The 14,187-nt window shown below is 35.4% G+C and overlaps 1 protein-coding gene and 1 long non-coding RNA gene across 3 annotated transcripts in view; one reads left to right on the top strand and one right to left on the bottom strand.

Moving 5' to 3' along the window:
* The window catches only part of ephb2a (eph receptor B2a), a 141,015-nt gene that overhangs the window by 30,345 nt on the left and 96,483 nt on the right, over positions 1 to 14,187 (top strand). For both annotated transcript variants that reach the window (XM_021469950.3, XM_021469949.3), the window contains exons 2-3: positions 10,809 to 10,873; positions 11,139 to 11,823. In XM_021469950.3, the coding sequence (XP_021325625.1) occupies positions 10,809 to 10,873; positions 11,139 to 11,823 (750 nt within the window). The remainder of the gene's footprint in view (positions 1 to 10,808; positions 10,874 to 11,138; positions 11,824 to 14,187) is intronic.
* On the bottom strand, positions 1,343 to 10,200 carry LOC103909685 (uncharacterized). The gene is made up of 5 exons (XR_002456585.3): positions 10,127 to 10,200; positions 8,696 to 8,795; positions 6,695 to 6,871; positions 5,016 to 5,108; positions 1,343 to 2,195 (listed from the first exon to the last, which is right to left on the bottom strand). It is a non-coding gene; the product is annotated as an uncharacterized lncRNA (long non-coding RNA).

Genomic DNA, 14,187 nt, shown 5'->3' with positions numbered 1-14,187 from the left:
CACCACTGCGTCGTCCATGTCTATAACTAAAGTCCCTATTTAGGTATATAAATAAAAAAGGAAGTGCATTCCTAAAAAATTAGCTCAACAAATTGCCAAGTGCTGCATTTTAAAGTACATTCAATTCATTGTGGATGGCACAGTGGTTAAATGGTTAGCATGGTTGCCTCACAGCAAGAAGTTCTCTGGTTCAAATCCCATCTGGACCAGGAGGCCTTTTTGTGTGGAGTTTTCATGTTCTCCCCGTGTCTGTGTGGGTTTCCTTTGGGTGCTCCGATTTCCCCCACGGTCCAAAGACATGCAGTATAAACTAAATTGGCTGTAGTGCATGTCAATTTCACTTCAGGTTCATTCCGCTGCGGCGTTCTCTAAAAATGTAGGCAGTAAGCCAAAGGAAAGTGAGTGAGAGAGTAGTTTCATTGTTGTTTGTGGTTATTTCAATTGTGAAATCCAATAAATATATTCATATATAGTACCTAAAATCAAAATGTCTTTCTTACCGATTTCCTGTTATGGAAACTGTAGCAATGCATTGTCAGAAGCTATAGTATAAGATGGTGTTTCCAAATTAAAGTTAGCAATGTAATTATTTGAGCTGTCAAACAATTAATCATGATTTAAACATAAAATTAATGATGTAAATATCTGATCTACTGTGTTTTGCAAAGTGAAACACCGACGGCATCAAATTTAATTTATATGAGAACAGTGCATGATCCTGAGCAGTACATGCATCTCTCTGTTTGTTTTCTTGAATAATTGTCAATTGGCTTTTAAATAACACCAATAAATCTATACTGTAAGCTAATATTATGCATTTTAACATTTCAATAACTAAACTCACTTTCTTTCGCACTAAAGGCCTCTCAAGTCTCCTGTAATTATAGTGCTTCTGGCAGCGTTCAGATTGCAAAAAAAAAAAAACTGTTTTACCTTCCCAAATAATTGAAAGTGTCAAATCAGAACACTTTCTACAGTCTTTTTGCTACACTGAAAAAAATGATTCATTGGATTTACTTAATTTTTTTAAGGCAAGCTGTTGCAAATAATTGAATTGGGTTAAGTTTAAGCAAACAATTTTAGTTGGATTTACTCAATTTATATGTGTTGGATTTAAACAATCAAATTAGGTTGGATTAACTCAATTTATATGTGTTGGATTTAAACAATCAAAATAAGTTGGATTTAATCAATTATATTTAGTTACATTTATCTAATGAAATTTATTTAGTTCACTATAATTTAATTATGTTATTCCTACTTACATCTATTTATTTTTGATTTTGTCTAAAATGATCATTAAACTGCTTGCAAATACACTTTGAAATGACACTTGACCACATTTGTTTTGAATTCATTTTAATGACTTTTTAAGATGCATTTTTTAACAAAACATAAATCATTGCCTATAAATGCTTTAGCAGCACACCATAAAACAATAAACAGTTTGTACAGCACATTTAATTTAAACCAACACATAAAAGAAAACTGTATGAAGTCTTGGAGCAAACAGCAATTCTTATGAAACACACACACACACCCCAATACACAAAATAATCAACTAATTAACTTGAAAAAAAACTTTTAAAAAAATTAACTCATTAACAGATTGAGCAACTACAAGTTGTATGAAATGGAATAAATACAAAGTTTATAAAATGCACATGCTCTCGCACACACACACACACACACACACACACACACACACACACACACACACACACACACACACACACACACACACACACCATTTAAAACAAGTTCCTACAGCAAATTAATTTTGCAGACAAAGAAAACTTAATTCACTTATTAAACAATTCCTACTCTAAACTGCAATTTGTATATGATATACATATGGTTGTTGAGCATTTATCAACACTTCAATGCTTAAAATTACAGCTTCGCACTGTTTTCCAGTATGAGAACCTTTAAGGAGAGCTGGTCAGTTCATTTGCACAAGTACTTTTTGGGCAAACTCGTAATAGTATTTGAGTTCTTTTGGGTAGGCCAAATCAAGCACATAAATTGCCCCCAACATCCGTGCACAGGCTTGTGCAACAGATTTTATCTGTTCAAGAATCACTTTTCCATTCACAACGATGCCAATGTCCTCATAATCTCCTCTTTCCTTTTGATGACACATATGGCCATGGCGGTGTTTGTCAGGTCCTTCAAAAATTCTTCTTTTGGTTGCCCTATATTTAAATAAAAAGAAACCATTATTAGACATTGTTTTTGAAACATATTTTGTAAAAAGTCAGAAGAAATCAAATGTAAATAAAACCAAAACTCTAACGGCACTCCCCACACCCACATTGATACCTGTGAAATATTATAACAATCATTTATGATTGCATACTGGCGAACATATATTTGTGCATGATCTGCAAGTACGACTTCTTCACAATTATTTACAGGGTTTATTCAGGTTTTCTCAGGTTAAATTTAAGATCTTTTAAGACAAACTAAAAAGAATTTTGGAAAAAATAATTGAAAGGCAAACAATACAGTAATATGTTGAAAACTAAACATAATGTCAAGGAAGCATTTTTGCATTATAATTTAAATAATATTACACAAGGTTTAAGGCTTGAAAACCACAGATTTGGCCACTTGAATGTGGAAATAACTTCTGATCAGACCCACTGTATATCAATATACCTGGTCATAATTGTTCACCTTAACCCTTCTGTATTATTTATATTTACTACCCTTTCCTTATGTTAGTTGCTGTTTTTTTTTGCCCCATTGACTTCCATTATAAAATTTTTTGGATGCAAATCCATGACAGCATGTAATCACGCATTGTTGCTGGTTTTCTTCCCTTTTCGGTAGATGTATATTTTGTCATTTTTACTGTTGATGATCAGTTGACAAGCATAACCATTTAGATAGTCCTGTGCAAAAAAGTTTCTGGCTTTTATATGGAGTTCTTTGGAGTATAAACAGTAAATGATAGTGTGAGTGTGTGTGCATAAATACACTTACTATGTTTATTATATGTCTGAAAAAATGTAAATAAGCAACTCTCAAAACAATGTTTGCAAAAGTCTCACACACACACACACACACACACACGTGCACACACACTATACTCCGTATAACTCTATATAAAAACCACAAACCTTTGCAATGTTTTGCTCTGCAACTGATGATCAATTATAAAAATGACAAATTTTACCTTTTCCTAACAAGAAAAACCATCAAAGATCGAAAATATTTAATATACTGTGACTGTCATGACCTTGCAATTAAAGAACATTGTTATAATGGAAGTCAATGAGACAAAATCAGCCCCAAACATAACAAAAGAGTAATACATTTGCCCAGAGTGTATTGTTGAGGTTTTTAAAAATTTAAAAGCATTTTCCCAAAATATGAGTAAAAATAACATGTCACCAAAAATCATTTCATGAGCTCAAACAAAGAAATCTGTCCCCAAATTAATATCCTCAACAGCACACAAGGCTTAAGAATAATAGTGCACAAGTAAAATAAACATCAGCAAATGAAATTCAGTAGAAATGTTACACCTTGATGCAAAATTTAAGACCTCTCAAATTTAAGACTTTTTATGACCTTAAATTTTAAAGATAATAATAATACTTAAGACTTTTCAAAGACCCACAGGACCTCTGCAAATAATAAAAAAGTACAATAATAATAAAACATATTTAATTGGACAAATTAATAGACATGTATATTTATTTAATTAGTATTTTTAAAAGTCATTAATTAAACCAAAATAATTTAAATATATTAAGTATATTTTAAATGTATAAGTAAATATACAAATTTAAAACTTGAATTCATACTTTAAAAAAACGTCATGTTTCATTATTAGATTAAACATTTTCGAAGAATTATTCAGCAATACATTTTTGATTGGTAGTACCGCCACCCATTGACCTAAAAATGTAATTCAAGTCAAGTTGCTTTTAAACAGTAATTTTAATCTTAACATAAACATAAATTCTCTTTTTTTGGAAAAAAGTGGTTTACTTGTACTTTTGTGACTATTTGTTTGTAATTTAGAAATAATAACACTGTATAGAAAGACTAAAACAGGGGTGTCCAAACTCCTTCTTGGAGGGCCAGTGTTCTGCCGATTTTAGCTCATCCTTGCAGGTGTGTTGAGGCAAAATAGTTTCTAGATCACCTAGTAAGAGCTTGATTAGCTAGCATAGGTGTGTCTAATTGGAATTGGAACTAAACTTAGCAGGACACAGGCCCTCCAGGACCAAGCTTGGACACCCCTGGACTAAACAATGAATATCTCTGGGGTCAAACACAGATCTGAACCCAATGCTGAGAACGTCAAAGGATTAAGAAACATATGCAACTTTTAATCATTTAGTATTTGTAGGCATACTAATATTAGGCACATATATTGCGATTTTCAAAAAGTATTACATCGCTTTGTAAATGTTTATTATTACCATTTGTTGAGTCTCCCAATACTATTTGATATAGTCAAGCAATGTGATGTCACACTCAACAAGCTGATAGTTTTCTCACGGTTCAATAACAGTGTGTATTACCGTTACAATGCGAGAGTTTGAGGCAAAAGATAATAGGTTGCTCTTACGCGTGTAGTGACCAATGGCATTTTTTTTTAACTTCATTTACAAATATATGTAAATAAAAAGCATTTGAAAAAAGAAAAAAGCCATTAACATAAACAGTGAAAAAACTATTTTCAAATTCTTTAAAATTATTAATTAATTTTGTTTTTGAGATATTAAAATATTTTGTTCAATGTTCTATTCATACTTTTGCATTGAATTATTATGCAACTTACTTGCACGAATCTAGCAAGTGTTTGTGTAGCGCAATGTGATTTTAATAGACCATAATGTGTTCAACATTAGGTTCACCTATTAATTCAAATATGGCACTCAAAAAAGTTTCCGTTTGTCTCATTGGCCACTGTAACCCCACCCTCAGCCTCTGAACAAAGCAGTTCTTTCTTATAGCCCAGGTGCAAGCACTAGTACTATGATTGTAGTACTCACCATGTATTCTTTCACCAGGCATGCCTCATCCTCACCAAGGTAAGTAAAGAGAGCTTGAAGAATAGACGCTCTTTTGAGATGGACATCGGTTGTCTGTAAATAATACAAATTTGATTAGTTAAATACATAAATGATAAATTGGAAAACGTTAAGAAATGTATTAGATTAGATTAAACTTTGTCATTACACATGTACAAGTACAATGTAACGAAAATCAGTTTAGGTCTAACCAGCAGTGCAATAGCAGCAAGTGCAGTATACAGGTATAAGTTATAAAGTGCAGATATAGAAAAACTTTAGTGATATTTACAGATGGACGTACTATCAACATTATATACATGTTGTATTAGCTATGAACAGAGATTTAAAATAAATTATTATATGTACAAGTTGCTATTAATAATCAGAAGTGTACAGATAGATAAACAATTACAAGTGTACAGTATACAGTATGTACAGTTCAAATGAATGAATCAGTCTAATGTAGTGCAATGAATGTGTAATTTTTAAATGTGCAAATGTTAAATAGTGTAATGATAAAGAGGAGTATAAGTTCTGAGGACAGTGGGGGTGTATTAGGAGGGCAAAATAATTAGTGGGGGATAGAGTTGAAAAAGGGACAGCTCTGAGGAAAGTGCTGTTCCTTAAGGCTGATTTATACTTCTGCGTCAAACGCACGCGTATGCTACGGCGCTGACGCATAGCTCTTCGCCGTGGCCGTCGGCGTCGCTGACGTGCACCTCTCAAAAAATGTAACTACACGTCGCAACAACGCGTAGCGCAAGCTCTGTGATTGGTCGACTTGGTAGTGGCCAAGTGGACAGATAATGTATCTCCTCCCTGTAGGCCGTCTCATCATTATTGCTGATTAGACCAATCACAGTGGTGTCATCTGCAAATTTGATGATGATGTTGGATCTATTCACAGGCCTACGGTTGATAGTAAAAAAAGAAGTAGAGGAAGAGGCTCAGCACACAGCCCTGTGGTACACCAGGGTTAAGTGTGACGATGGTGGAGCAGATGTGGCCTGATCTGACATTCTGAGGTCTTTTAGTCCGAAAGTCTATAATCCAGTTGCAGAGAGACGAGTCGATATCCAGGTCTCTAAGTGTAATCAATAACTAATGCAGAGTTCAGACTGCATGATTTTGAAAGTAGTCGTGTCATAGATGTTTTTACACTGCGTGACTATCTGGGCTAGCGTTTTGTTGCTGCTTTATTTATATTATAACTTCGTCTAAACTACGTCTCACAACCCAAAAACCATCTGTTTGACCAGGCTGTGGATTAATGCTAATATTGCAAATAATGTTAAATTTCTTACACAGACCAATTGTTTTACTTTACAGGACCTTCATCAGGAGCCATGGCTTTAGATTTGGACTTTATTCTTAAACTGAAAAACCCATCCCCATTCGCTGTTATTATTTGAATCACCATGTACCACAGATTCAGCTAAAAATCATCAGTAGTGTTATATTAACATTAAGTTAAATAAATATTAATTTATTTTCTTCTCGGCTTAATCCCTTTATTAATCTGGGGTCGCCACAGCGAAATGAACCGCCAACTTATCCAGAATGTTTTACACAGCGGATGCCCTTCCAGCAGCAAACCATCACTGGGAAACATCCATACACTTTCATTTACACACATACACTACGACAATTTAACTTACCCAATTGCCCTATAGCGCATGTCTTTGGACTTGTGGGGGAAACCGGAGCACCCGGAGGAAACCCATGCGAATGCGGGGAGAACATGCAGACTCCACACAGAAATGCCAACTGATCCAGTCGAGAATCAAACTAGCGACCTTCTTGCTGTGAGGTGAGAGCGCTACCCGCAGCGCCACCTGTTAAGAAAATATATATTTAAAAAATAAAAACAATTAATAACTGAAACCAGCTCAAATGTTATCGATTATTTATGTCATATGCCATGTCCCGAATAAAACACGTTAACGTAATGCACAATTGTTAGTCATTTGAGACTCCTTTATTACAGCACTCCCACAAGTTTCTCTCTTGCTTTCACAAATAAAATTATACATATTTAATGTATATCCATTATTAATAGCCTATCTAAGTTTTGCCCAGCTAGCGATACCTGAAGGTAAAGGTAGCCTATAAGCATATTTTTTTCAGTGCATGCATTGACTGCATCGTCTAATACATAGAATATAAGTATGTTTGTGGTTAATTAGATGGCATGATAAGCATGGACATGAGCATTATTCAGAACATAGCCTATATATTTATTTTTAAAATGTTATATTTATTTAGAAATTAAAACTATATTAAATTTCAACTTGCAGTAATAATCTAAACATTAAACTTTGTCTCGATGTTGTGAATTTATTATCTTTTAACACACCTAAATCTGACGATTGTCCCTTACATGTATATTACATTTATAATGATACTCAAATTTATTTAATCAACTGACTGTTTACTTGTGAATAGTTTGTTTAGTTACACTATATTTAAAGTGATTTCTTTTTTCGACTACCTTGTAAAGACATGTAAAGGCTGATTTATACTTCTGCGTCAAATGCACGTGTATGGTCCGACGCAGCCTGCGCGCAGTCGAATAGCCCTTGCCGTGGCGCATCTCTCCAAAAATGTAACTACACATCGCAACAACACGTAGCGCACGCTCTATTAGTGGGCTTGGTAGCGCTTACGCGTGTGGGCAGGGTTGAGAGCCACGGCAACCCATTGGAGCGAGTGTTTACAAGTGTAGAGTCCCATGAAATAGCTCGAGGTGGAAACTGTTGCTTTGTTTTTACCTTATGATTAAAGTTGTTGTATGACCGCCGGCTCCCGCCTCAGAATGAGCGAGTTTTATCTTCTTGTTCATTAAGGTAGTGTTCAGAAAAAACAAAACCCAAGCGAAGAAACTCCATACAGAGGGAACATATAAACCTACTGCTTTTGTAAGTGTTATTGTAGAACAACACAAACAGCGCGCACAAGTATAAGTGCTCAGCTGCACGCAGGGCAGGCGCCGTAGGTCACGCCAATCACTCAACGCAGAAGTACAAACCAGGCTTAAGGCCGAATGTGCATTGTGCAATTTTGAGCCAAATTCTGATGCGACTCTTCTTTGAATCAAATTAAATTTCAACTTCGATATTTGCTGTGCTGTGTTGATGCAATGTACAGGAGGAACTAAGAGGTGAATAACCTCTCTTGGTCGGCAATCAGATAGTCGAATCATTTTATGTCAGGTCAGACATTTTGGTCGGCCCTCTTGAGAGAATCACGGAGATGAATCAAAGTTGTGCTCTTACTGCACCCTAGTACTGTGAAAACTAGGGAAGCAACAATAACATTTACTTATTCTTCACTTGTCACAAACCTGTTTGAGTTTCTTTGTTCTGATAAACACAACATAAGATCATTTGAAAAATGATGAAAACCGGTAACCATTGACTTCCATAATATGTTTTTCCTACTATGAATGTCAATGATTACTGGTTTCTAACACTCTTCAAAATATTTTATCTTGTGTTCAACAGATAAAAAAACTCAAAGGTTTGGGACCATGGAAACATGGTGAGTGAATAGTGAGTAAATTTCCTTTTTTGGGACTATTTAGATTTTTCAGAGCAACATATTCAGTTAAGAGACTGTTTACTGTAATGTGTAGTGATAAATGTTTTGCAGTTACTTACCATAAAAAGTTGATGGAAAATTCCAACTGCAGTACTGGACAGAAAATGTGTTTAAACCCCTGACCAAGGAACTCAGCAAAGGAAACTTGTTGTACAGTACCTAAAATGAAAGGAAGCACATGATTATCATTTAGGTTCAAAATTCAGCACAAGTAACAACATGACCAACTTCTTAATCAACATATTGTTTACCGATTAATTATATTAGGCAACATTTAGATAAATTACTTATTAAACAAATTGCTGAACGTGATTGATATGTTTAGTTAGGGTTATTTTTATACCAACACCAATAAGGTTAGCAAGAACTTTTTCTTCAGTTCAACATTAAATATTTTAGCTGAATTTTCTTTAATGTTTTACTGAAGAAAGAAAGTCTGTGGGTGAGTAAACTAACGTTAATGGGGAATGTTTGGGTTTACTCCTTCAAAGTCAGATTTATTTTTAAATCAGTGATTGTCACTGCCTGATTGATACGATATAAAGTGGGTCTCAGACCAGACAAAGCACTGCATTAAATTCCATTCTTCAACGCTATGTCTTAAAAATATGTACATTTATTTTAACCACAGTATTTTCCATGAAGTTTTAGCAGTCGTCTGCATGTGTTTTACGTTTGAACAACTAAAGGAATGCTTCAGCTTATTTAAATGATATTATTTTAATTAAATTACATTATCATTGATGTAAAAGGCACTTTATGAATATGGAAAAAGTCACATTAAGTTAACCTTGCGCTGAACGTTTATCGGTGGCTGACAAACACTTGCTGTGAATCTAAGTTAGCCCATTAACAGCATTATAACCCCAAAGACATAATTACAGCATCTTACGTAAAAAATACAGAACTGTATAAATGGACGCCCTTTACGTTAAAAGTTAATGTTACGCCAGTATGGGCACACATTCGACAACCTCCTAAGACAGTCAGTAGTGCCCTAACGCCAGACCAAATCGTTCTAAAACAAAATCAGTATGGTACTGTCCGTTCACAACTATCTAAACGCATGTTTAATGTTAACCATAGTAAAAGCCACCGTAAATTCACAAAGGACTGAGCTAACGTTAGCAACGAAACTTTTTTCGTTTGGAATGGCGGATCACGGACACTGTCGTCACATCAAAGAAAATGCTTATTCTCTTGAAAATAGCCATTTACTTCATTAAAAACATTATATATCAAGTCTACATAACTACATTCTTGTTAAAAAGAATCTTAAATATATTCTGCGACATAAAAGCGAGATTTGTCAAACCGTGTGTAACGTTAACTGTTAGCTTAACTTGCGAGCGCGCTCGACGGCTGGTCGCTGTGAAATTTAAAAACGACCAAAAGAGACAGTCCGAACGAGAGACCATTTTATGCGTCTATGTTACCCACAAAGTTTTTTCTGTAATAAACAGTCTGGTACAATATAAAATGTGACTTACTGTGCAAATGGATGTACAGAAATCCGGCTCTGGCGTCTTGCTTCCATCTGACTGGATTCTGTAAAACTTCCTTTGGGCTTTGGCGCCGAGGCAACAGAACATAACGCGCATGCGCACAAAGCTAACATAATTTTTTCTAATAGACTTTAATTAATTGATTTAGATTGGATCAAAACACATCTAATTCACTTAAAACCTATTAAAAATAATTTAATAAAATCAACAACTAAATTAAATTGTTTAAAATAAACTAAATTGAATTATGTTTAATTTAATAGAGGCCTAAATCATTTTTTTCAGTGTACTTGCCATATTGAATAGACACATACCCTCTGTCATCTGGGGCAGTTATCAACTAGATGTGAAAGAAAGCAGATGTTTGATCATGATGTGATCTATCATCTGTGATGGATAACACATCCAATCTAGTAATGGCCGTTTGTAACGTTTGATTAACAATAAGAGTCAAAAATGGCGAGCTATTACTGCTACGAAATGGGCAACTGTTATTGTGCATCTCGCCGCGTGAGTCATCCTTCATTTAGCATTCAGAAAAGCTATCCATTATGCATCATAATTACTGTTAAGAGACTCCAAGAACAATGACCTCACAAAGGTGCCGTAAAAAGCTTTTAGCACAAGAATTTATACTTACAGCTTTTTGCCATGCGTTTCATTTCAGATGTGTTGATGGACTCCACGACGGCGACTGCAGAGCTGGGCTGGACGATATATCCATCATTGGGGGTGAGCCTCGTTGAAATAATTTAGATGATCATCAAACCTAGCATAAATAAATAATTCAGCCTGACTCATGTGGTGCAGAAATAGACTTTGAATGAATTCCAAATCAGATCATTTTTAGTGTTGGTTGTCTCACTTTTTTACCTTAGATGTGTCTTTAATGGTGTGAAGCCAGAATGAATGTTCTATACATATGCAGATAGCAGAGTTTTACTATTAGCTGAACACATTGCTTATTTAAACATTGTTCTCTGTGCTTCTGTCTCAGTGGGAGGAAGTGAGTGGATACGACGAGAACATGAACACCATACGCACCTACCAAGTATGCAACGTCTTCGATGCCAACCAGAACAACTGGGTACGCACCAAATACATCCGGCGGCGAGGAGCCCAGCGGATCCATGTGGAGATGAAGTTCTCCGTTCGAGACTGCAGCAGCATCCCGAAAGTTCCCGGCTCTTGCAAGGAGACGTTTAATCTGTACTATTTTGAATCAGACTCTGATACAGCCACTAAGGTGTATCCCGCCTGGATGGAGAACCCTTGGGTCAAGGTGGACACCATTGCGGCCGATGAGAGTTTCTCCCAGGTGGATTTGGGAGGTCGTGTGATGAAGATCAACACGGAGGTGCGGAGCTTTGGGCCGGTGTCCCGTAGTGGCTTCTACTTGGCCTTTCAGGATTACGGAGCATGCATGTCTCTCATCGCAGTTAAGGTTTTCTATCGTAAATGCCCCAGAATTATTAGGAATGGGGCCATCTTTCAGGAGACCTTGTCAGGGGCGGAAAGCACCTCTCTGGTGTCCGCCCGGGGCACTTGTGTACCTAATGGAGAAGAAGTGGATGTACCCATTAAACTTTATTGCAATGGAGATGGGGAGTGGCTGGTACCTATCGGGCGGTGTGTGTGTAAGGCCGGACATGAGTCTGTGGATAATGGGACTATGTGTAAAGGTAAGCATTGTGGTTTTTTAGTTTGAGTGTGTCTTTTAAATATTTAGATTTTGCTCTTAAAGGAACAGTCAAATAAAAAACTAAACAAAACAAAAAATATTTAATTATCTTCCATGTTATATTACAAGCTTATATTCTGTTGATGTTTTGAACATGAACCATAGAAACGCTCCTAACACAAAAAGTCTTTAGCATATGCTTATGTCTTCTGTGTGGTACGCTAAAATAAAAGCGATTATTCAATTATCCTTTTCTGCTTTCAAAGCAAATATGACTCCTATGGTGCATGTCAGAATTCATTATGATTTCATTCTTGACATATGAAATGTACTGTTTTTGTTGTGATGGTTGCAGGTGAAGTAAATCAATACATGACTTAGGACCTATTTTGAAATTTTGGCCAATACCAATAACCAATAATTCTTTACATGAAGTGCCATCTAAAATGTTTTTTTTTAAATGAGCATTTTTCTCAGGATCCTGTTTATAGGTTCAGTAATTTTATATTTAAGACATAGAATAAGTTATGTTTATGGCCTTTAATGTGAAATAAGTGAACATAAAACTAGGCAGCTAAGAAATTTTGAGAAGAAAATTTCAGGTGGTATTTAGAGGTTTTTGCATCTGAACACTTCACATCTGGAAGCTAATATAAACGCCATATAAACGCAAATCCTGATATTATTTTAAGACTTATTACAAAACCAAAATGGAAGCAAAAAGAATAGATAAGTGATTTTATTTTTGAAAGTAAACTTGATTTTAATATGAAGGAAACCGCAGGTCAATTAAATAGCAATTTCTATATCTTTAATTTTCAAAATTCTAATAAATTTCAAAAATCACATTTCCCACACTGCTTTTAAATTGTCTTCCCTTTCCATAAACCCTTCTGAATTGTCCCTTCGCTAAGCCACGCCCAAAAACCACCATCCACCAATCGTGGCTTAGCAACTGTAGCTACGCGCAGGGGCTCTGTCAAGCTTTTGAGCGAGTGCATATGAATTGTGCAAATCTGATACCCGGTCTCCTTAAAGTTCGTATGGGATGGTGGAATTTTTTCCCTTTTTAAAACCTAAAACCCAAGAGGAGAAATGCCAGCGTGGATCAAGCTGTGTGAGGGGCGCTAAAGGAGCAGAACTAAGTTGGTTTTGTTTTGATATTCCTGACACATTCAGTGATAGACCGACCGCAATAACTCACACACCTCTTACCCTAAACAGATCTAAACTGTGTTTCCTACAAAAACACAAAGCTGGTTATGTTTCACAGCTGTCTTATTCTCTTTTTTCGCTCAATACTATGAGTAATTCTCCATTTAAGTCTTCGCCATAACGTTAGTAACGTAGTCATACTAATAGCGAATAGATCATAATGACATGAGTTATTGATCCGGAAAATACGTATCTGCAAATCTGTTGCTAACTCTACTGAACTTCATATTTCCATCTTATTTCAAGCTACGAATATTTGAAATTACAAATAAACAGAACAAAACCGAGATAAGATCACAAACTGAGCAGCTGCGATCAATATACTTTACCCCCAGCTGTTTTTCAGTCATTTATAAAGAGCACACAAACATACTGACAGTAATAGGTAACTTTCTGTACATTGTTATGGGTCAATGATGCTAATATTCTGCACAAATCCATCAGTTTCCCTTTCTGGCTGTTCTATCTATGAATGGACTGTGTAAAAGCACTGTCATGCGTATTTCCTCGTCGGTTAGTAAACTATATATCATTGCACACCAATGAAAATTAAATTAAATTTTAATTTAATTTAAACCAATTAAATTTCACCTCTCCTGCTGAGCATGAGCTAAGCTGTTGAATGGTTAGCGTATGAGGCAGCTAGGCTAAGCTAGCTTTAATTTTTATTGATTTATTCTCTAATTGGTTGCCCATTATGTGGTAAATATACTCCTGTAATGCATACTGCAGTCCTTTTTTGTATGGCTTTCTCGAATATCTCACCTGTTCGCCAAAAATGACATCATACCCCTGGCAATGTCTGAAACCGGCGCACACACATTGAAATAGCTTGACAGGCTTAGCAACAGTAACTAAGGAGGGCAGGGCTTAGCGTTGTGTGACATGTCTCAGTATGTGTCAATTTATTGGTCAAAATGTGTTGTCATATTGGGCAAAATGATAATGATAACATTAAAAATAAGCTTCAGCCAATAATGGTTTTACCACATATAAATACCTGACAAAAGTCTTGTCGCCTATCCAAGTTTAAGGAATAACAAATAATAGCTTTTAGTTAATCATTTAGTATCAGAAGTGGCTTATATAAAAAGGCAACAGCCTCTAGTTTACAATTATTTTACCAATATTAAATATGATCATGCCTTGA

Source organism: Danio rerio, chromosome 23 (assembly GCF_049306965.1).
Source record: "Danio rerio strain Tuebingen ecotype United States chromosome 23, GRCz12tu, whole genome shotgun sequence".
NCBI lineage: Eukaryota > Metazoa > Chordata > Actinopteri > Cypriniformes > Danionidae > Danio > Danio rerio.
This window is presented reverse-complemented; position numbering and strand designations above follow the sequence as displayed.